The 23,544-nt window shown below is 35.0% G+C and overlaps 3 protein-coding genes across 3 annotated transcripts; all 3 read right to left on the bottom strand.

The window, feature by feature from the left end:
- Window positions 1-9,108: 9,108 nt before the first annotated feature.
- On the bottom strand, window positions 9,109-10,988 carry LOC138123665 (acidic mammalian chitinase-like). The gene is made up of 8 exons (XM_069038445.1): window positions 10,905-10,988; window positions 10,570-10,828; window positions 10,382-10,522; window positions 10,088-10,320; window positions 9,912-10,036; window positions 9,570-9,855; window positions 9,404-9,520; window positions 9,109-9,344 (listed from the first exon to the last, which is right to left on the bottom strand). The coding sequence occupies exons 2-8, from the start codon at window positions 10,634-10,636 to the stop codon at window positions 9,228-9,230; spliced, it is 1,086 nt and encodes a 361-aa protein (XP_068894546.1). The 5' UTR covers window positions 10,637-10,828; window positions 10,905-10,988; the 3' UTR covers window positions 9,109-9,227.
- A 2,062-nt stretch (window positions 10,989-13,050) lies between these two features.
- LOC138123666 (chitinase-3-like protein 1) lies at window positions 13,051-16,183 on the bottom strand. The gene is made up of 7 exons (XM_069038446.1): window positions 16,024-16,183; window positions 14,503-14,652; window positions 14,222-14,445; window positions 14,045-14,169; window positions 13,714-13,996; window positions 13,550-13,660; window positions 13,051-13,499 (listed from the first exon to the last, which is right to left on the bottom strand). Exons 1-7 carry the CDS (start codon window positions 16,031-16,033, stop codon window positions 13,404-13,406), a joined length of 999 nt encoding a protein of 332 aa, XP_068894547.1. The 5' UTR covers window positions 16,034-16,183; the 3' UTR covers window positions 13,051-13,403.
- Window positions 16,184-21,077: 4,894 nt separating this feature from the next.
- LOC138123275 (acidic mammalian chitinase-like) lies at window positions 21,078-22,669 on the bottom strand. Its single transcript, XM_069037905.1, has 7 exons — window positions 22,512-22,669; window positions 22,314-22,454; window positions 22,030-22,262; window positions 21,856-21,980; window positions 21,497-21,794; window positions 21,316-21,432; window positions 21,078-21,263 (listed from the first exon to the last, which is right to left on the bottom strand). The coding sequence occupies exons 1-7, from the start codon at window positions 22,576-22,578 to the stop codon at window positions 21,141-21,143; spliced, it is 1,104 nt and encodes a 367-aa protein (XP_068894006.1). The 5' UTR covers window positions 22,579-22,669; the 3' UTR covers window positions 21,078-21,140.
- Window positions 22,670-23,544: the final 875 nt, after the last annotated feature.

Here is a 23,544-nt window from a genome sequence, read left to right as displayed (position 1 = left end):
AATACAAAGAATTTAACAACAAGGAGATTTACGATCACAGATGAGGGCTGCAGTTTTCAACCTTGTGTTTTGTACAGAAAATATGCAGCTCTTCGTCCTCGTCAAGCAGACCAATTACGTTTCTTTTTAACCTACCGTAATGGCAAATGTATTTCCCTCAATGTTGGCCAGCACACTATTGGCGGTGTACCGAAAAAAATTGCAACATACTTAGGGCTACAAGAACCTGAATTATACACAGGTCACTCATTTCGCCGATCAGCAGCAACAATAGTTGTGGATGCAGGTGGAGATATTTTGACACTAAAACGTGCGGGAGGATGGAAAAGTAGTGGAATTGCGGAAGGTTATGTGGATGATTCTATCAACAAAAAAATTGAAATTGCGAAAAAAATGTTTCCTGGACGAAACTCAACAGATGTGGCTTCCACTTCGACAAATGTGGCTTCCACTTCGGGAGGTTCTACAATTAATTGTCCAATGACGAGCGAATTCACTTCCGCTTCAGGAATGTTCGACATTAGCGGAAATTCTAATTGTACATTTAATTTTAATTTGTATGAAACAAAGAAATAAAAATGTTCAAATGTTAAAAACGCTACTATCCTTTCCAAATTTCAAATTTCTCTACTAACTTGTTAAATTCATAACTGGTCTGCTGTCAATTTAACGCTACTAGCCAGTTAAAATGACTTTTCAACGTCAAGTGACAGTTCGAATAAATGACGTTTACAATTTAGTAACAAATAAAATCATTTTTTGTAGTGGGGTACTGTTCCATTAAGAAAATGCTGGTGATAAAGGCGAACAGCTGGCTGTGTATTCTTGCCACACTCAAAATACGCTTGTAGCATGTTGGTCATTTCATTTTTACTCGAAAGTTATGACAAATGCAATTTTTTACAGTCTAATAACTTGTCAAATTACTTGCGTAACAACTGCTCCAGCTGACAGGTTGCACAAAGTAACTAGATTTTTTAAAAATATATATTATAACGCTCTTCTAAGGACCGAAGAAAAAAGCGCTACAGCCGGGAAAGCGCTATAGCCGGGAAAGCGCTATTACCGGGAAAACCTTGCCGGGCCCTTTCTTACAAAATCGGAGCACTTATCAGAATGTTAGAGCTCCTGACCTGGGTGAACCAATTTTTTAGTTTCCACCTCTTCATATTACACGTATTGTATTTTTTTCCGGCTGGTTCCTTCATGGACTGAAACAAATTCACTTCTTTTTTTTTTAATATCGTATTGATGCATTTATATTCTTGGATGTAGTAATAGTTATTTTTGTAATTTGCCTCCATTTTGATTCTCTAATAGACATAAGTATTAACGAACGCAACGTCATCATCTGCGATGTCCTTATAGCCATTAATTCACGGAACATTTTACGAAAATTTTTAAGTTGGTAAAGCTTGATGCGGAATTATCTTGTCATGCTTGTCAGTTTAAATTACAAAATGTGTCAAAAATTATTTATCAGGATTTATCAGGCAGCAAATTCGCGACCGTATTTTTGGCAATTTCACGTATTTCAGCGGGCGTACATAGGGACTATGGCGGACAAATTCCAAAAAATAGTATAAAAAAAGCCAAATTTACACAACAACGAGTTGAATACAAGGTTTTTTTGTTCGACGAGCCTCTTAAAGGCTCCAAATCGCCTAAAATCATTAAAATTAACTTGACGTTTCGTTTTGACAAGTTGTGATATTTATCGAAATCCGTTCACACAGGAGAAAATTCTCAAATTCTGACAGTGTCGAACAGAAAAATCTTTTTGATTCAGTGTAAATCGATCAAACTCTTTTGTTAATTAATTTTTTTCATTGAAAATGATTTTCACGACATTTTATACACAAGTGGAATATTCGTGAAAACATTTTGTTCGGGAGAGAAAATTCCTAGAAATTTATTTTCGCAAAATCCATTTGTATTGTTTCTTTCCTGGTTTTAATTTACGTAATGTTACACCTTCCATCGGAGCGTTATAACCGGGAAATTGGAGTGTTACAACGAATAAAACAGTTCTTCCATGTTGGAATGTCCACCACCAATAGAGATAATTCCCCATACAGCACTATCGACCACTGCTAGTTGATTTAATTTAGGAATTGAGTTGCTTTGAGATAATTTTTCTAGATTTATGATTGGCTTTGGTTCAGCCTCACTGAACACACTTTTTTTTTGCAGTATGGACACTCAAATTTTAAATTCCATGCAGTTTTGTAGTCCCAAGATATTAATTTGAAGTACCCCTTCAACTTTTAAGACATTTGTTGTTATGGTTTTCTAGAGATCTAATCTCTCTAAGAAAATGCTGACCATCAATTAAAAATCGGTCTGTTATGGTGTTAATAACAGGATCTCGACTGGGATCGTCGGAGGCAACCTCAACTTCTAAGTTATCATTACTAAAATAGTGTGAATACAAGTCTCACATATACTTTTGTAACTGCTCAAATTCCATGTTTGTAACTCTTGATCAGTGCCAGACATGTGCGGGCGGTTCGATCAAAGAGAAAACGTATATTACTGTTTCGGACACTATTTTCTGACGAAAAAATTAGATAAAAATCGATTAAGCATTAGTAAATATGGCTTAATCGTCGCTGTTGACCACTTTTTGATTTTTTTTTGTTTTTAAAAAAGATACAATGAAAAAGTAAAACGTTGCCGCAATTTTCAATAATGTTTTAAAGACATTGCCTTTTTCAGATTACAAATTTTTCGCTTGGTTTAGCTAAAAACAGCTAAGTAAATCCCGCGCCATCTGTTGACCGAGAATCTCACTAAAACCTCATCCCGATTCGCCTGAAGACGAATAATAAAATGTTTGTAAAAGCTTTTGGTATGGTTTTTGCTTCCAAGATCCAAGAACGGTCGCGATACGGCACGATTTTTGCTACTCTTATAACATTATAAAATCTTGGTGCTTCGTAGTAGGAAAAATTTAATACAATACACGATGCGTAAGTTTCTTCTTTAACCTCGGAGGTTTCACGGCCCTCGGCTACCGCCTCGGGTCTTGAACTACCTCCTTGCCAAAAAAAGTTCACTTACGCATCTGGTAATGTAAATAACTATTCATTGAAGAAGCTGCATATATTGCGAGCAGAAAGGACAATTCCAAAGACCGGTAGATACAATCAAGCTTATGAAAATTTCATTAAATGGTGTGCAACGAATGATGTTTTTGACATTTTTCCTTTTTTGTCGTTTAGGGCACGAAAGTTTTTCATAGCTAGCAACTGATTTCCTAGCATGTTTTACTTTCGCTTTCAATCGCCTTATTAAAATAGAAAGTTATACTTTCGTAAGGGGGAGAATGAAAACGATATTTTAGTAGATATCTAGAGATGTTGTAATAGTCCAGCCGAGAAGGAATCCTGATGTAAAAAATTACAAACAGGAAGTTTTTTTACACCAGTTAGGTAGTTGTTTAAGATGTACAAATGAAGATCTCTGATTTTCACCTCCTAGGGTAGTAGTTGCTATAACATGCTATAGTATGTCATGCTTGTTGAAATTACCTCTGTGAGGTTTTATACCGTGAGTTTTTTTTTATTTTACTGAACATAGGATTCATGGATTTGTAAGTTCGGTTGCCTATTTCAAATGAATTGACTTGTCCATTTTAGAACTGAACATAGCCATTTTACGTTGTATGTTCAGCGAAATAAAAAACGCAGTGTAGATAGCTACTCTTTCTTTTTTATATTCGAAAATGAAACTAGAAATTGCAGGCTTTATACACTTGATGAAAAGAGTAGTGGCCTTGTACAACTAAAATTTTGTTGCCAAAGTAAATGATATTTTTCATAAACAGAACAAAAGGATACTTTGAACTGTTTATCTTATCAGTTCAATTCAATTATTTACAATTTAATAATTACTAATTAGTGATTGTTTCATACTGGAGTAAAAATAATAGAAAAATTTATTTATGTTTCACTGAATCATTTTTTGTTTTTTATACCTTGACAACGAGATATATTAAGTAGGCTATAATACCCTAAGGCGTATAAATCATAATGCCCGCTTATTACGCCCGCTCAAACAAGTCGTCATAGATACGAGCCACCGCAAACTAGGAAATTTAGCAAAATCAAGTTCACAATTTAAATTTTTTAAATGTTCACAAATTCAAATGCAATGAAACATAAAACGTTGTATGCACCACGGGCAACTCGGGCCTGGCTGCCCTCCACCTTTTAAACTGGTTGCCCTCGAACATAAACATCTTCATAATGCCCTTGATACATAAATAACTATAATGTCCGAGAAGAATCCCCTTGGGCGTTATCTTTAAATAACAGGCTCTAGGGCGTTATAAGTTCTTTGTTGGGTAGTTACGACCAGGTTTATAGCTATTAATATATCGAGAATATTATGCGATTTATAATATCGAGGAAGTTGCGAGGTGACGAGGCGCTAGTCGAGTCATTTTTATAGCAACGTCCGAGATGGTTTAAATCGCTAATATCAAGTGTTCAAATGAAATCCTGGGCTGGGAAGGCGTTGGAAACCGTCAATTGTTGTGCTTTTTTAAAGTGTAGATTGACAGTTATAATTCAGTAATTAGAGCATGTTGACAGCTAACCTAAAATGTATAAACAAAAAAATATTTCTGTTTTTGTTCGTTCTTTGCAATGTTGTTCACAAAAAATAGAGTAACAAACGATTCCAATTCTCGAAGCAAATATCTAAGGACATCCTTTGCTGAAAACAAACATGTTCAATTATGTTCCGATTAAACAGATCTGATGTTCCAATTAGGGCATTTTCAAGCACAGTGTCTGGGATTTTATTAAAGTTGTTCATCTCAATGCATATGATGGTACGCATGAAACGAATCTTTGAAATGCCAAAACTGTACCTACACCTGCACAGCGTTTCCTTTCACCATGTAAATTGTCGCGTTTTAAAATTGGATAGTAACCCACGATGTCAGAAATTATAAACATCAAATACGCGTCTGGAGATTATTTCAGCAAGATTTTACGAATTTTGGGAAGTGGAGAACTTTTTGGTAAATTAATTACCTGGAAAAATGTTTAGATCTAAATAAACCACAACTTGACATAAATATGAGTTTTTATTGCAGACGTTCATCATCATGAAGTTCATTTAAAAACGGTGTTAAAATTTCAGCACGATATCTTTCTCCATTGATATTGCCTGCAAATCGGCGATTACAGTTTCGTCCGTAATCCTTTCATGCATAAATTAAAGATTACACTTTCGTCCAAATAGTTCAAATCTGTAAAACTGTAAATATGCAGTTTCGTCCGACGATAGATCAGGTATATAGGTACGCTGGGGTGGCTGGGTTTTATTACCTACCCTTTGGAAAAACCCGGTAACTCCTACCCCTACCCGCACCTGCATCAGTATCGGCAGGACCGTATTTTCAGTTTTCATTCTGAATTAGTTGCAAAGTAAAATCTAAGTTTGCAAAATGGAAAATTTAGACATCCAAAAAAGTGTTTCTAAACGTGGAAAAGTATTGTTGATTGTTAACAATTATAAGTTCAGTTTTTGTGATAAATTGTTGAATGGTGAGTCGAGATGGAGATGCAGAGTTCCAAAGTGCAACGCCACGATCTACACAATTGGTGAAGATTTTTTAATATCACGGCATAATTTAATCCATTCTCACGAGGAACTCAGTAAGTCAGCACTACAAAAACAATTCGTGGCAGTAGCAGCTAAACGCAAGGCTTCTGAAGGTATTGAATTGCAACCTAAAAGAATTATCCATTCTGTTTTAAAAGAAAATGATTCTCATCAACTAACCATTGATGACGTAAAATCTGTAAAAAGGAGTATATACGGAGAAAGACGCAAGAAGTTTCCAAAGTTGCCTAAATCTTGTTTGGAATCGCATTGCGCTTTGGAGGACATAAAAGAAAAAATAATTACTAACAGAAAAGAAAATTTTTTGATGATTAATGATGTTGAATCCAACATAATAATTTTTTCGTGCGATGTAAATTTAAAGCATTTGTGCAGATGTACTCGTACATTCATGGACGGAACTTTCAAATACTGTCCAAAGTATTTCTTACAATTATTCACACTTCATGGATACTATAATGGGCATTATAATCCGTTGGCATTTTGTTTGCTCAAAGATAAATTAACAGAGACGTATGCAAAATGTCTAACTATTCTGTTAAACAAATGTAAGGAAATAAATTCGAAGTTCCAACCAGAAGAAATTGTGATCGACTTCGAAAAATCTATTCACAACGCCGTCAAAATTGTATGGAATGAAATTAAAATAATAGGCTGTCGATTTCATATTAGTCAAGCATGGTGGAGGAAAGTTCAAGAATTGGGACTATCTAAGGATTATAAAGAGAGAACCGAAGTTCGAAAATGGATTGAATACTGTTTTGGTCTTCTTTTTTTGGGTAAAAAAATTACTCATTATTTTGTACAATTTCACATAAATTTTATGTTAATGTAATTTTCATGTATTTTTCTCTTTAAATATATTTTTTTTTCTCTTTCTACAGAACCCGAAAGTGTTGGTGACTGTTTAGTATTCGAGCTGAATGAAATCAGGCTATATAATCAGCAACTGGAAAAATTCCTAGATTATTTGGTCGAAACTTATATTGACGATGATGCTCCATTTCCACCAAAAATCTGGGCTTCGAAATCAGCTTGCAGCCGAAGAACCACAAACGCATGCGAATCGTTTCATGCTCACTTAAATAAATGTTTCAATTTTAGTAACCCCAACATATTTGTATTTTTAGATATCATACAGAATTATCAGTCTGAAATTTACATACAAATTCAGAGCATTCATACAAAAAAAACACCTAATATCATAACCCAGAAACGAGAAAACTACTTAAAAGAAAAAATAAAACAATTAGATGATAACCAAATTACTCGGCTTCAGTTCATTAAATTGACTTCCCACTATTTTAGTTTTTAATTGAATGTAAATATGTATATAAATATAATAAAATTATAGATACAGTTTATTTATTTTCATTGTTGCAAACCCTGTCTTTCGACATGTCTTAATATTGGTAGAGACAGGTACTCAATAAATTTTATTAAGTGCAACAGGTACTGCCGGACGAAAGTGCACGTACCCTAAAATTGAGTCCGGCCGAAACCGTAGGTTTTGCAGGTAGGGCGTTTTAAGGATTAGGTAATTAAAAGATTTCTCCGGACGAAACTGTATGTACCCCCTGCAAATATGTTTGAGGTAATAAACATGAGTAACAAATGATTACAGTAATTTACCTTGGAAAAAATATGGGCCAATAATCCTACGTTGGCTAATAGCAGCCCAAACTCCAATTTTTTGGGGGTAATGTGGAGCTTCAGTAAAAAAATGTGGATTTCGTGAACTCCACATTCTCATGTTTTGTGAGTTTACGTAGCCTGACAAATGAAACTATGCTTCATCTGTAAAGAATGTTTTTTCTAAAACATCATCAGCTATTGTGTTTAAAAACCATTGACAATAGTTTAGTCTTTGGGGCAAGTCATTTACATGTAATTCTTGGACAGCGGTGAGCCGATATGGAAATAAATGCAGATCTTCTTTATAATTTTTTGACAAGTTCCAACAGAAAGATCAACCTGTTGTGACAAATGCCGAATTGAAGTTGTAGGTGAATCTTCCATTATTTGTTGAACATTCCCAATTACTTCCTGAGTACGTTTCTTTACTTGGCCACTTCCTTCTTTTCGTCCAATAGTACCACTTTTTCGAAAATTATTTAAACAAAGATGGAGAGTTTGTCGAAATTACTCATACACAATTGCAACAATCGGAAATCGTTCCTGGAACTCCTCAAAACATGCACTGACAGAATATTCCCAGTTGCCATCAACTTTTGTTCCGTTTCGAAAATAGGCTTCCACCATGAAAACTTTATGTTTTCGTAACAAAACCATTGTAAACACACCTTGGCTGGGTTTTAAAAAAACCGAAAATCAAACTATTGAAATTCTCGAAAGCACTGGAAGACCACAAAAGACGAAGTTCGAAAAACCACAAACGTATATAGATCTCCCAGAGCTGCAGCGGTTTTATGGCAGGGCAATAGTAATTATTACGCCTGTTGAGATGCCGATACGCGACATAAACAGACCCCTGTCAATCATCATTTTCGTTCTATACCTGTCAGTTTACAGGGTAGTACTTGGACGAATTTACGATTAGGGGTTGTACTTGCGGTTTAAACCTATTGTCGGTGTTGTTAACGTTTATACAATGGTACCCTGCCATAAAACCGCTGCAGCTCTGGGAGAACTTTACTAGTTTCAATTTGGTTGTAGGTCGTAAAATTTTATGGTACTTTAAGTTAAAGATCTTGCGGGGCTTATAAATCCTAGTTTACCACTAGCAGGTAATATTTTAAGCAGGGTTGTATTGTACATTTGGTATATTTGCATTGTACGGCAAACGGCACGCGCCGCTTTCCAACCTTTTCAAACCCAACCATTGTGCCCGTTAATCGCTCATAATATCCAATAAAATTTTACGACCTACAACCAAATTGAAATTACAATATGTCAATGACATAAACAAATGTCACTCATGTCAAACGGCGGGAAATTCAGATTACACTGTTACAAATGGTTTGATTTTTCCAACGCCTACTCAGCCCAGGATTTCATTTGAACACACGATATTTGAGTCATATTCAAAGCTTTATCGTATCTAACGTATTATGAGCGCGTAACTAATGTATTATTATGATTAAATAACGTATTATAAGTAACTAAGGAAGCTGAGTTATTCGAATATTATCATAATTATCAATAAATGTGTAACATAAAGTAATCATAATCGTTAACAATACGATAGATGTATTTGCAAACAACTTTTGATTGATTGGTATAAATTAATCAAATTATTGTCAATTCAAAAACACACGAAACTAGTCGGACATAAACGTTGAAGGCACCACAGGTGTTATAATGATACGTCCTCGGTCGGCGTGCTCCCCTCGGGACAGAGGCCCTGGGGTTTCACTATGCCGACCTCGCGCGTTATCAACCTTATAACACGCTTGATACCTTATAGTTATTAAGGTTCAATAACATTATCGTTCAATAACAACACAGTAGGGTATTAATAGTTATTAATGTTAAAATTAATTAAGGTTAAAATTAACACACGTATTTCAGATACATCCTGCATAATTTGCATTTTTAAAAGGAAAATTTTGCATCTTTAAAAATAGTTACAAATTATCTTTAACTGATTGTAGCAAAGTAGTACCACAAGAACCGTCTTTGTCGTCTTGATCTAATGCCCACATCATCACTCCTCCCAAATTACGAGACTTTGCAAATTGAACCTACAACAATAATCACAATTAGTTAATATTTTGTTATACTGTACTCGTGTCAACTATACCTTCAGTCCGATAGAGCGAGGATTATCGAAGCCAATCCATTGATCTCCGGAGTACTTGTACGGTACTTCTTGTTCGTCATCCCACACTTCAGTCCATCCATCGACTAAACTACAAATCTGGAAAAGTATCATTGAATCAAGAATTAAAGAATATTTAGGTGCGTACGTGATCATAGGATCCTCCTTCTCCTCCTCCAACTGTCGGGGCCCCCACTCCGTGGTTGTTAGGGTCGGCTAGAGTGTACCCGTGACCGTAGAATCCCAACCCCAGAACGATCTTATCAAGAGCAGCCCCTCTGTTCAACCAGTTATTCACAGCAGCGGCGCAGTTAGCGTGACTTTTTTCCCAATCGCTGTCGGTGGATGAAGCATAGAGCGGAGAATTTTGACCAGTCTTACCACCAGCATCCCCATGGAAGTCATAAGTCATCAAGTTTATGTAGTCAACCACTCTGCAATCATCATTTGTAACAAGTAGGCGGGCACATTTATTGTTGAGCGACTTTACTCTGAGATTGCTCCAATATTGTAAGCACCAGCATCTGGGTCATTGGATACAGCGGTGGTCAGCAAGTACCCTCCGTTGTCGTTGAATTTGCCCCTCAGCACCCAAAGCATGTCGATGAAATTTTCCTAAAAGTTGCAAAGTATGTGATTTGTATTTTGTACGAAACAGGTCTTTACCTGATCAGCAGGGGTACCACCGCGTTGTCCGGGGTACTCCCAGTCGATGTCTAAACCATCAAAATTGTACGTCTGCAAGTACCAAAGGGTGCTGTCAGCCATGTTGGCCTTCTTGTCAGCATCTGCAGCGACATTGGAGAAGGGTGTAGAACCTTCGTTCCAACCTCCCACGCTCAAGATCAGCTTCAGATCAGGATTCTTAGATTTTAAGCCACTCAGTCTCTTCAGCATAGCTAAGAGTAACAATGAAATGAATGAACGCCTGCTTTGGTACATTTTAGCAAATTAACTCACAGTCGCTTCCGTCCAGACGAAGACTTCCATCCTCATTGATACCCATAAAAGCGTAGTTAATGTGGGTGCAAATGTTTACGTCAATGTCGTCCGGTCCGAAAATACCCTCATTCCAAGTTTCGTAGTAGCAAAAGACTTTATCTGAAAAATCGTTTGATTATTTAAGTTTGAGAAGCAAACATTTTTACCTGTGGCCGCTGAGGCTGAGTCAAGCGAAACATACGCAAAAAGAAGGACTATTAGCTTAAGTAGCATCTTAGATATTTTGGCGAACTGTTTAGAAGCAAAACACCGACGAATAACTAATATTAACCTGCGATCTTCTTTATTTAAGAGCTGCCCTTATCATTGTTGTCAGTCACTTTGTGACTATTTTGGTCGTCGAGAGTAGCACATTTATAAAATGATAATATTAAGTGGACCTTGTTGAGGTGATGTGAATTCAATCTGAAAAACACTTCAATTGATCTAATGATAGTTGTTTTAATTTAACAAAAAACTTCCCATCTCTGTAAATACTTACTGTTACTGTTTTTAAATTTCTGATATTTTTCAAAATTCAATTAAATAGTGCGGTTCTATTATTAACTGTAGGAGTTATCTAATCTGCAATTACGAGAGAGGCGATAAAGATCGGAATTCAGAAAGAATCTATCTTGGCAACAGTGTCACCAAGTGAAAATGAATAATCTTTGTTTAGGAAGTGGAAATTTGTTCAAAATAAAAGTCAAAAATCTTCTGGGCCGTAAGCAATGATGTCAGTTATTGTAAGCGTACCTATTTTTTCACAATATGCTAAAATCTTAATTTTTTCAAATGTAGCTATTGTCAGATCAATGCACAAGATAATTGAGATATTTATCTGGTTTCAGCACACAATAATGGCAAACAAAATTTGACGTAAATATAACACAAAATAATATTAATCTTAAGCATCAGATGATTCCAATAATGGTTACCAGAGGCTAGTGTGATCAACTGGAACAAGCTATCAGAAATCATATATTAATAAATAAAAATAGTTGTTATTTATTATACAAGATGATAAAATTAATTGCATCTTATTTTTTTAAAAATCATTGTCAAAATTGTGTCAGGTTTTAGAATCTCGTTAGTATGAGTGTTGTCAGGGTAATAAAAAAATACATTTTAAATTTCGGTAATATGTGTGATGTTAGGGTAATAAAAAATAATAGCTATTTATGCACCAAGGGCGTTACAACGATGATTACGCCCGGAGACCGATGAATCCAGCTCGAGGGCTTTAGCCCGAGAGATGGATATCGTTCGATGGGCGTAATCATTCGGTGACGCCGTGGTGCATACAAGATTTTATTTTTCACTATACTCTGTCCGCTCATAGATTGCTTGATATAAATGTTACTAAACAAATAAAAAAAGAGAGTGTGTTGTAAAGACGCACGATAGAAGTGAAACTTTTGTATTTCAGGGAAATCAGAATATTGTAAATTATCACTGATAGGTGCAAGAGGAGGTGGCTGAGCCGAGGTGCTAGTTGCAGGTTCATTGTCTTTATTATTTACACCGTCCAAACTAGCACGTATTGTACTCCTTTCTATACTATCTCGTTCAATTTCAGATCTATTTTTTCTTTTTTTTCACATTCTGAACTGTCACTTCACTCGTACTATTGCGATCAAAAAATTATGGACACTAATGTCATCGTGCTGTGCTAAAACGACCCTTATGTATTAATAACTTCAATTTTGATTGTGTCAATTTTGAAAATATGAATGTCAGATTTACCGAGAAAATATTCAAAAAGTTGTAAAAATCAGACAAATGGAATAGAACGAGGTTTTAATTAATAAAAAATATAAACCAAATACCCAAATGTACTCGCATATTAAAAAAAATATATTTTAAACCGGTATCAAATTGATAACAATTTCATCTTTCATGTGACAGTTTCAATAAAGCATGATTTAGAGTTATTTTTTTAATGTGACAGAAGTTTGATGTCCAAAATTTTATGATCGTAATAGTACGAGTAATTTTTCTCTCACGCCACGCTCTTGTTCTTTCTGCGGCTGACTTAGGCATATTCACAACAAAATTGTATATTTTAATGAAGTAAATAAATTATTAACAACGATAACACTAAACAATATCGAAATGCGTAACTCATTGTTCATTTTTAAGCCTCCAAATTTAAAGAGAGGACATTTTCGATAAATGCCGTGAGTGTGACAAAGACAGAAGTATACACAATTTTAAGGGATGTTTGTATCATGTCAAACAGATTAACTTACATGAAGATGGAAATATTGGCGCAACCGTTGTGCGAGTGCGAGACAGTGTTTACTCCCACCACTTTTCGTCACACAAAAAGGTTGCCGATCAGAATTTCAAAACCCTCCCATAAAAAGTTTCACTTCAAAAAAAAAAATGGCATCTTTCCAATTATGAATTGATGAGGGCATTATGAATTCATTACGCCCGCTTATTCTTAATACGCCCTGTTATTATTCCCCGGTTGTTATGGACATGTTTACGTATTTCGTATCCTAGGAGTTATTATTATACTAAAGTGAAAAATAAATTACTTTATCTACCCTTGCGGTTAAAGTAGCACTTTATCTACCCTTGCGGTTAAAATGCTACTTGACCTTTTGATTTGAATAGATAAAAGCACACTATAACATCTGTTCTAGAAAAAAACTATTTAATCTGAACAAGAACTTAAAAAAATGTGTACACATAATGTTTTATAAACTTCTACACAGAATCTCAACTTAGTCAAAAAAACATAAAAAGACGTAATAATAACAATACTGTGTATATTTGCTACATATCTACCAGAATTAGTTAAGAAAACAAGTACTCGGTGACGGCGATCTTCAAGTTACAATATTATTTCAATCAATTTAAACAAAAATGAACCCAACTTATTTCATTTTAAATGAAATAGCTTTTATATTTTTTGAATCAAGTATGCAGTGCCTACACAAAACGGTATATGTCGTGGATGGAAGTGGGAAAGAATTCACATTTTTGCAGATTAAGCACTTTTAATAGCTCGTATTAGATCTCCATTGTCATCGTTGATAGTCCAAACCATTACTCCGCCTAAGCGGTTGGCCCTTGCGAATCTCACCTACAATCAAACTTTTCGCCATTTTGACAAACACAAAAACATTTAAATACTTTTTCAGCGATGGAATCAGCATCGTCATACCCAATCCATTCATTTGCTGAGTATTTGTACGGCACTTTTGAATAACTGTCCCAACATTTAGTCCAACGCAAGCCAGCAATCTACAAATTCAGAATAAAAACTGTTTAAAACATGTTTTTTTACAACACTTTACCTGTTTGTATGTCATAGTGTCCTCTGAAGCTCCTTGAGCTGGTGCCCCCACTCCTTTGCTACCGCTTGTTAACCTATACCTCTGGCCGTAAAAGGCTAACCCCATGACTATTTTCGAAGGGGGAGCTTCACAACACCATTTTTGAATGGCGACCTTACAGTTGGAGTTTTCCTTTTCCCACTGACTGTCTGATGAAGATGCGTAGAGTGGGGCGTTATGTCCAGTTCTTCCTTGTGAAGCCTGGTGGAAATCGTAGGTCATAACGTTAATAAAATCCACTGAGCTACAACAAAAATGTCAACAGTTTGATTTTTCTTAATTTGACGCTTACTCTGCAATGGATCTTATGTCATAAGAAGAGGGATTTGCAAGGGGTGAAACTGCTATCGTGAGAAGGTAACTACCCCACCTGGCAAACTTGTTTCGAATTATTCTCAACATGGTAACAAAATTATGCTAAAATAATGGCGCTTAGAATTTTTTTGAGTTAATTTTCATTGGTAGGTACTCTGTCTGCAGGAGAGCCGCCGTTTTGCGCCGGGTATTCCCAGTCGATGTCAAGACCGTCGAAACCATACTGTTGCATAAGTGAGAGTGCACTGTCGGCCATCGTTTCGACTTTTCTGCGATCAGCAGCGATGTTAGAGAACTTGACAGAGCCCACATTCCATCCACCAACGCTCAGTAACAGTTTTCTTCCTGAGTTAAAACTCCTCAATCTTCTTATTGTGTCTGCAAAATTTGAATGTTTAGAAATGTCTTGGTTTTTCGTTTGGTTAGATGACATACTTATGTTAACACCTTCGTCTCCGTGAAAATCTAAGTTGCCGTGATTGTCGACGCTGAGAAATGCATAAATGATGTAATTGTAAGCTCTGTCAATGTTCTCGGGTGTTGGTGACGTTGGATCCCAACTCTTGTAGTAACCGACAATTTTGTCTTAAAAAATAAAATCATATCATTATTCCAATATGTAGTTTGCAAATATTTCATTTTTGTTATATCCATGTAACTAAGAAAGAACAATAAAAGCCATGTTGCCGAGGTAAAATCGACATAAAGTCACTTCTTGGAAATGCTGGAAATAATGAAGAAAATAATTGCAAACCTGATCACAATCATTCACAAGTATTATTATGCCACTGGCTAGTAAAAGACAACAAAAACCTGCTTTAATATTTAAAATAAATATGATCAAAGCTGCAACATTTGAACACTCATATCTTCAAATCTAAAGCAAATAGAATTTTTTAATTATTTTTCTCATTATTTTCTAATATGAGTTGACATTCCCCAATTGAGTTGTTCCGCTACATAGAGATATTTTTTTAACCCCACTTTCTAAACATAGGATAAAATATTAAGAAAAAATACTTTTACCAAATAATGGTATTCGAGGTTAAAATTTATTAATCAGTGGTATTCTTCGCTCTAACCTATTTTTGACAAAAATGTTAAAGTAGATGAATCATTTATATTTCTTGTTCATCAAAATAATTTAGAAGGGCCGGTAGATTAGAAAAATGTTAAAAATAGTGATTAACTGATTATCATATTAATGTTACTATAGGTATATTGTTATTGATCATATACTGCGCCAAAAAATTGTCGCAAACACTAACGTATTTTTGCATCCTAAAAAATGGCAGAAGTAATTGAAGCAAAAATGATATATTATAATTTATTCTTTTCTTAACACATATTATGTTAATGAAGACGTTTACATTTGTGTAGATATGTTTTGTGATCATGAAAGAAAAAATATTTTCTAAATTCGATGTGTTGCGACAATTTTTTTTGGCGCAGTGAAGTTTAGGCATCATTTTTAAAAACAAAAGTTTTCAAAAATTTACTCCTATAGTATTGTCGTTATGACTTTTTATCTGCTCCGCCCACATAAATTGACTAATGAGAATCAAAGCCAGATTCAATCTGTATAATTTTTCATCACATTTGTCACGTAAAAAACTTAAGGTTAGAATTTTGCTGTCTCAAATCCACAATTATTGTTTTTCGAATGTCAGAATTTTTTTTCTGTATAAATCAGATCGTCTTAAAAACCTACTTGATTGATAACTAAGAAAATGTAGTGGGCGGGGCAGATAAAATGTTACGTTGTCTTTAGTATAACATAGAAAATAAGAAAAAAGCAATATAAAACACTTAAGTTACTGTCACGTGACTAAATTCTACGAATCCACGTATACCTAAGCCACTCCCTGATACCTCCCCAAATCACATTTTGTCGTCATAGAAACGAATAAACTACATATTATATGTACTAAATCGTATCTAATGTCTAAAACTTACTTAACGACATTTTTCGAAGTATTCCACAGATCTAGTCAAACCGATGATTTAGAATTATTCCATGGATCCCATGAAACTGATACTTAAATAGGTTTTGTTTCATCGGCGTCGACGGAGATGTTTCGTTTACGGCTGAGATATATACAATGTGTATCTATTTATAGAGCAAATGAAGTTAAGTTAAGTAGGGAGATCGGCCCACTCGGTCGTAGTCGGACGTGGAAGCAATGACTAAGTAGGACTTACTCGTATAAACGAATAATTTGCATGTAAACAAAAATATTTTTCCAAGAAAAGACATAAAAAGAATAGATAAATGTGACTAAGTGGAAATAAATACATTTGAATAAATAATGTGATGCACGTCAACGTTATCATTCTTGGTATATACTGATATGTACGATTATTAAGTCAAATTTGGCTACAGCACATTTCATACTTGAGTGGATACAAATAAAAGGACTAAATGTAATGAATTGCTTGGAAAATGGGATTTCTGCCATCACATCCAGACTTCTGCTTTTGACATAATGGACTTGGAACAATAATAAAATTTTGTGATCTATAACATTGTACAAATCTTTACTTATCTTGGTAATTGTTTACTTTACCTACTTCTGGAATTTTCGCGTTTTTTCTGGCTAGACAGCCTCAGGGCGTCCTCCTACATCGTTTCCCACCACTGAAACCTTGTGCAAATGAATTTTTCGTGCCCTTTACTGTAGTTTCAATTTGGTTGTAGGTCGTAAAATTTTATCGTACTTTAAGTTAAAGATCTTGCGGGGCTTTTAAATCCTAGTTTACCACTAGCAGGTAATATTTTAAGCAGGGTTGTATTGTACATTTGGTATATTTGCATTGTACGGCAAACGGCACGCGCTGCTTCCCAACCTTTTCAAACCCAACCATTGTGCCCGTTAATCGCTCATAATATCCAATAAAATTTTACGACCTACAACCAAATTGAAACTACAATAGTTAGGTATACTAAGACATTGACGCGACCTTGAAACACAACAAGAGAGAAAAAAAGGGCATTTGCACAAGGTTTGAATGAAGGGAAACGATCTAGGAGGACGCCCTAAGACTGTCTAACCAGAAAAAACGCGAAAATTCCAGAAGTAGGTAAGTAAACAATTACCCTTATCTTCATCAAAGGTTATTTCCATCTACTGGTAATTGTTACTGATCGTCCCAAGATTCAGTCCATCTATCGTTCAGTTTACATAAACAACTGCAAAAACTGAAAACAAAATTTTTTTGTATTTCGCTGTAACCAATGTAACCATAATTAATTATTGACTTGTGTTCTTAGGCCTCTTTCACACGATTAACTTGTGTGCGACACCAAAGAACTTTCCGTAGAACCTTGTCACACTGTCAACACTAGGTATTTGGGTCAGTTACCCTTTCTCCAGTCAGTAGCCGTGGCCTCACTAGTGATTATTTGTCATCCACGATAGAATGTTTAACAGAGTACATTTTGCCAGTGTTTTTGCTATAAAAATAACTGGAAAAGAGACTACATATAAAAAAGACAACTTTGGATTCATCTGTTGATCTTAGCAAGGTTCGAGGGATACAAAATTAATTTTTTTAATTTTTATTTTTTCGTTGATCATGATCAACACTCTCAACATGTTGAGAAAAGTCATATTCCGTGTGGTCTCCCCGTGTATTTCCATCGTTTGAAGAAGTACCTGCACAGAGGAGAATTTTCGCTCGTTTTCTCATCAGCAGAGGTCTCAACGAAGTCGTAAGTCATGATGATGCAAGAGTATCAACAACAGTGTTTTATAACAATTTTAAATATAGTAAAGCTTTGGTTGTAAACATGAGCCAAGAAAATCTTATAAATTGTATTCACATTGTAGCTGTTCCCAACAGGATTTGAAGACACTGGAACAGTTATTAAACCTCCTTCGTTTTCATTAAAGAGAGTACACAATCCACATTATGTGGATTAAGTTTCCTAGAAACAGTAAACGTAGTATTAACAACTTTCTTTTAATTTTTTATACTCTTTATCAGAAGGTGTTCTTCCACGTTGTCCTGGATATTAATCCATGTCAAATTTGTACATTTACGTGTACATCTGCAACGACATCCTAAAAATTTCTTCGAACCTTCACTTCATCCACTAACACATCAATAATTTTAAATGCGCTCATTCAATCAATGGTTATTTATTGTTGAAATGATTTAGAACTATTTTTTTATTTACTTCTTCCGTGATGAAATGGAAATATGGTAATAAGGTTTAAAAATCGTGTTTGAGATAAGATCCAATTCTGATCGTTTTTGTTCGTGTTTTCTCGAAGGACCAGATTTTTCGCGATATTGTATCCGGCTCGAAGAACCAAAATGTTCGCGTATTCTCGAAAGACTATATTCTATTCCATCTTTAAAAAAACAATAGGTTGCCATGCTTTAATTTTGTTAAATTGGCAGTACTGAGGAAAGTTGTTGCATTTCTGTTACGTCCAACTGTACCCACGAAGGTCTGGACGGGTGCTTACACCCCCACCCTCAGTTTTCTAGAAGTAGGTAGTAAAATTTTGTAAATAGTAGGGAGAGAATAACTAGAAACCAGAGACGAATAAAGTACTCAACAAAGGTGACAGTTATTTTTTCTCGAATAAAGACGTCCATCACAAAGCGTCCAATTCGATCGCAACAACCCAGCAAAAACACAGCAGACAAAAGGGTTACAGTCCTAAACAAAAGTAGTAGTTATATTTCATTTCATTTTGGTTGTAAACCTTTTTTAATTAAATTTGAAATGCTATGTTGCAAGATGATTCTAAAACAAAATATTTTAAAGTAATCAATAAATGTCATTTTAACGTTTTTCTAATTTATTTTCAATTAGATAACACAAAGTAATAATTTAAAGGGTTTGTGAACAAAAACACGTCAAAATTTCAAAGCTACAGTTTTTAAGAAAGATCCCACAGATTCACAAAAAAAGCGGAACATAAGTATGGCAACATTGTGACTTCAAAATTTTCAAAATTCCTAACGAAACTTTTCTTCAGATATACAGGATGAAATCTGTCAGATTGTCATGGCCAAGCATCGTTTTTTTAAAGTTGGAATACATTTTTTTATAAACTAAACTCCATCCATTTTCAATATACATTACTGTTAGGGAATTTTCTTTTTTTGTATTGCAATGAAAGTGTTTTATTTTTTCTAATATTGAACATTCAAAGCGGGCGTTTTGAATTTGTCCAAAAATTTGACACTGTCAGATTAGGAGACGATAACAGAATTAGCAAAATTTTGTGTCCGGTGTTCATTTAAATTTCCGGTCAAAGTTGGCGTTGAAGAGTCGATTGTGAACGCACCACTCGTATAAAAACACAAATAACGGTAAAATTTAAACAGTTGATTAGTGATCCGTAATTTTGACCGGAAATTTAAATGAACACCCGACAGTTTATGTAGTGAAAGGTGCACTCGCACTTAGATTATCAAAGGAGAAGATAGTTATATACACGGTGTCCCAGAACTCGCGCCCCAGAGAAAACAGACAAATGCCGACGACAATCTCGATTCTAAAAATGCAAACGAAGAACAATTAATGGCTTTCCTAAGAGAGTTGTGAGACATCTAAGATCCAACAATTCCAGAAAGGGAACTCTGAGGTGTTAATGTGAATAAAATCGGTTGCTAAGTTTATAAATTGTCACAATTAAATAATGTCATAATGACATGTCAGCTAAAGTGTCAACATCAACATGTTAGGTTAAGGCAGATGTCATTCAAGATGTCACATTCGCCATCGATCACATGAATCTATGTATTTTAATTTTTTTAAATAAAACAACAAATGGCGGTTCTGAAAACAACCTTGTTTATTCTAATGCACGAGAGCTTATCGTACAAAACAGGAAGAAAAAGTATAACACAAGCAAAAAGGGATTATGAAACGAAAAAAAAATACAATCAGAGGAAGTGCTCAAAGTAGCCACCATTCATTTGCAAGCATAACCGTGCCAGTCGCAAAAGATTCAGTTTAGAATTCGTAACCATTTCAGGAATAACTGTGGCAAAAGCTTCCTGATGGCAACTCCTGAATTGTTCTCCTGTAGCAATAAGGCAATAGAACCGCACAGGCCAGTGTGGTGGACCACCACAACTTATCAATCCTACCTAAAGAGGGAAGTTAGCTGACATGTAAACTAATTTCTAGTGAAGACATACCACACGATTCCCTAATAGGCCAACCCACAAATTTATATAAAATCGTTGCTGAAATGCTCTTGAAAATAGAGCATGTGGATTTACTTCATTTCCACATTCTCCGTAAATTATCAACATTTCCACATAATCCGTTGCAGAATACCTACATGATGAAAGAGCACGGTTGACCACGACGGCGGTACTAAAGCGATTTGAAGTGATTTGAATGAAATTTTGACACTGACGTTTCTCAAAAGTTTCATAGCCGTTCAATTTATTGAAAACGTAATAAAATATGCAACCTAGCAACAATTACGGAAAATAGACCTGGATGGCTTAAAATGCTTTGATTGGTCGAATTAAACTGTTCTTTTCTTGAATACCGTTCAAGATAGAAAATTTTTTCATTGGAATTATTTATTTGTCCTTTTATGAAGATTTCTACTTTTTTCTCTGGGGCGCGAATTCTGGGACACCGTGTATACTCAATTTCATATAAATGTGCATCTAAGCAAACCATGAACATCTGATTTTCTGTTGGTATTAAAGCTAAAGCTAGTGACTTTGACTTTCAAAGTTGCTTGCTCTGCGCGAACCCGATTTGACTAATTTTTCAGTTTTTGTCCATTTTAACGTTGCTGATTTCAAAAGCAATGTTACGTCTTTTTACTGATTAAATTAAAGTAATTCTTATTTGTTTTTGTCTTTGTATTTTTACCAAGTAAAGCTTTATTGGACATGACCTTCATAAATGTGACTTTTGTAATGTAACTAACTAAATTAAAGGTGCTTTTACAAATGCACAGCTCACTTGATGCACATTTATATGAAATCAATTATAGAGTCTGTTTAGAAGGAAAACGATGTTTCTAAATTTTTTATGGAGTTTTATAGCTATTCAGATTTTATATGGATTGCCAAAATCAACACTATAAATTGTCTTTGATGGCTTGCAATAAGGGATTCCTGCCACCACAAGCTCCATCCTTGTCATCATTGTCAATAGCCCACATCATGACTCCACCCAGATTTCTGCTTTTAGCGTATTGCACCTACAACAATTATAATTCTTGTTATCTAGAACTTTGTGCAAACTTTACTAACCTTCAGACCGATCGATCGAGGATTATCGTAACCGATCCATTGGTTTCCGGCATATCTGTATGGTACTTGTTGTTCATCGTCCCAAGCTTCAGTCCATCCATCGTTCAGTTTGCAGATCTGTAAAGTTAAATCACAGATAAATACTTAATCAAAAAGAATTGAAAGAACATTTTTTTAATACTTCACTGTAACCGATGTATCCATCGTTCATTCCCACACCACTGACTGGTGCTCCTACAGTGTGTTGGTTGGGATCTGCTAACTCGAAGGTATGTCCGTAGAAACCTAGACCCAAGATCAGTTTAGTAGGGTCTGCTCCACTGTTTAACCAATTGTTTATAGAAGAGTCACAGTTTGCGTGGTCCCGTTCCCAGTCGCTGTCACTTGAAGAAGCATACAGAGGGGAGTTTTGGCCTGTTTTTCCACCAGCAGAAGCCCCATGGAAGTCATAAGTCATGACGTTAATAGCATCGACAACTCTAAAGTTTCAAAAGTGGCGAGTGGCGTTTTGATTATACGCAAGAGTCAAGAAATACGTACTTAGAAATTGCATTTACGTTGTAACTGTTTCCATCAGGATCCGAAGACACTGCAACTGTTATTAAACCTCCTCCGTTTTCGTCAAGGAGATTGCGAATCACCCACAGCATGTCGATGAAGTTTTCCTAAAACAGTCAAAATGTTGCAAACATTTTTTAATTTTCAATTTGGTACCTTGTCAGCAGGAGTTCCTCCACGCTGTCCTGGGTATTCCCAGTCGATGTCGATACCGTCAAAATTGTACGTTTGCATGTAATAAAGGGTACTGTAGGCCATGTTTGTCTTCTTACCGGCGTCTGCAGCAACATCTGAAAATGTCGTCGAACCCTCACTCCATCCACCAACACTTATCAAGAGTTTCAAATTTGAATTTCTAGATTTCAAAGCGCTCAATCTTTTCAGTATATCTGGAAGATTTGAAGGTAATTTTTTGTTGAATTGATTTTGAATGTTTTTACCATCTCCACCATCGAGCCGAAAACTGCCATCTTCATTTATTCCCAAAAACGCGTAATTGACATGAGTGCAAATGCTAACGTCGATGTCTTCAGGAGCGAAGTAGCTTTCTGCCCAGCTCTCATAATAGCAAGCCACCTTGTCTGTGGAATTATTTAAGAAAGAGTAGAATTATTGCCATGATTGATGAACCAACTTACCAGTCGCAGCGATTGCGTAGTGCAACGACAGACACAGTGCAAGTATTAGTTGAAGTACTATATTCATTTTGTTATTCCTTTGACAAGGAAAATCTTACTGATGTTTTCGATATTTATTTGGCTTATTTGTAGCCCTAATTTATCAATTTATCGGATACTTCTAACCACTTTGCATCAAGAAAAAACTTCAAAAGGTAAAAGTCTCATTATCAGATGGAGATAACACGGAAACAATAACTCGTTACATTTTGAAATCGTTGTTTGTATTTGGAAAAGGTCTTAAAATCAGAAAAAAAACAGAGATGCGTATTGATCTTTTATACTGGGTGCCCCAAAATTCGCGGAACAGCTTAGTAGTACGTTGTTAAGTAGTCATTAAAATATCAGCAAAAAAAAAATTAATATTCTTTTTTGTAGAAGATATGAACCTATAATATCACCTTTTGGAAATGATGGAAATAATGAAGTAAATAATTGCAAACATGATCACAATCCTTCAGCATTCTTATAGCATTGGCTAGTAAAAGGTAAATAGTCAAAATATTTTTTAATATTTAAAATAAACGAGATCAAAGCTGCACCTTTTGAGCCCCCATATCTTCAAATCAAAGAGGTAAAGAATTTTTTAATTATTTTTTTCATTATAGATATTATGTATAGCGGATGTATTTTTTTTTTCTATTTTGTATAGTTTTTTAATATTTATCTATGTGATTCTGTAGCATATTGCTAATAATAAATCATTATTATTATTATCATTATTTTATAACATGAATTGACATTGTCCGATTGAGTTATTCCGCGAATTTTGGACTGCAGCTGAAATGTAGCGGAACAGTCTGTTATTGAAATGCGTGACCAAATTTTAACCACAAGCTACTGGCTTCATGTAGAATTTAAATTCTGTCAAAAAATAAAATGACATTTATTTTTTGAACTACAATTTTTTTAAATGGCTTTTAGTCTTCTACGTTGTTCCACAGCCTCGTAGATAAAATTTCCCCACATTTTAAATGTACACCCTGTTTATCAT

The sequence above is a fragment of the Tenebrio molitor genome, chromosome 2, assembly GCF_963966145.1.
Source record: "Tenebrio molitor chromosome 2, icTenMoli1.1, whole genome shotgun sequence".
NCBI classification, from domain to species: domain Eukaryota; kingdom Metazoa; phylum Arthropoda; class Insecta; order Coleoptera; family Tenebrionidae; genus Tenebrio; species Tenebrio molitor.
This window is presented reverse-complemented; position numbering and strand designations above follow the sequence as displayed.

What these genes read in the sequence shown, in the direction of transcription:
- LOC138123665 (XM_069038445.1), bottom strand. Translation starts at nt 10,636, where the DNA reads ATGCTACTTAAGCTAATAGTCCTTCTTTTTGCGTATGTTTCGCTTGAC. An exon ending in TCGTCTGGACGGAAGCGACT is followed by an intron (nt 10,321 to 10,381) that starts GTGAGTTAATTT and finishes TGTTACTCTTAG; the next exon opens with CTATGCTGAAGAGACTGAGT. An exon ending in AATATTGGAGCAATCTCAGA is followed by an intron (nt 9,856 to 9,911) that starts GTAAAGTCGCTC and finishes TGATGATTGCAG; the next exon opens with AGTGGTTGACTACATAAACT.
- LOC138123666 (XM_069038446.1), bottom strand. An exon ending in GCGGCTCTCCTGCAGACAGA is followed by an intron (nt 14,170 to 14,221) that starts GTACCTACCAAT and finishes CCATTATTTTAG; the next exon opens with CATAATTTTGTTACCATGTT. An exon ending in GACATAAGATCCATTGCAGA is followed by an intron (nt 13,997 to 14,044) that starts GTAAGCGTCAAA and finishes TTTTTGTTGTAG; the next exon opens with CTCAGTGGATTTTATTAACG.
- LOC138123275 (XM_069037905.1), bottom strand. Translation starts at nt 22,578, where the DNA reads ATGAATATAGTACTTCAACTAATACTTGCACTGTGTCTGTCGTTGCAC. An exon ending in TCGGCTCGATGGTGGAGATG is followed by an intron (nt 22,263 to 22,313) that starts GTAAAAACATTC and finishes CAAATCTTCCAG; the next exon opens with ATATACTGAAAAGATTGAGC. An exon ending in GAGGAACTCCTGCTGACAAG is followed by an intron (nt 21,981 to 22,029) that starts GTACCAAATTGA and finishes TGACTGTTTTAG; the next exon opens with GAAAACTTCATCGACATGCT.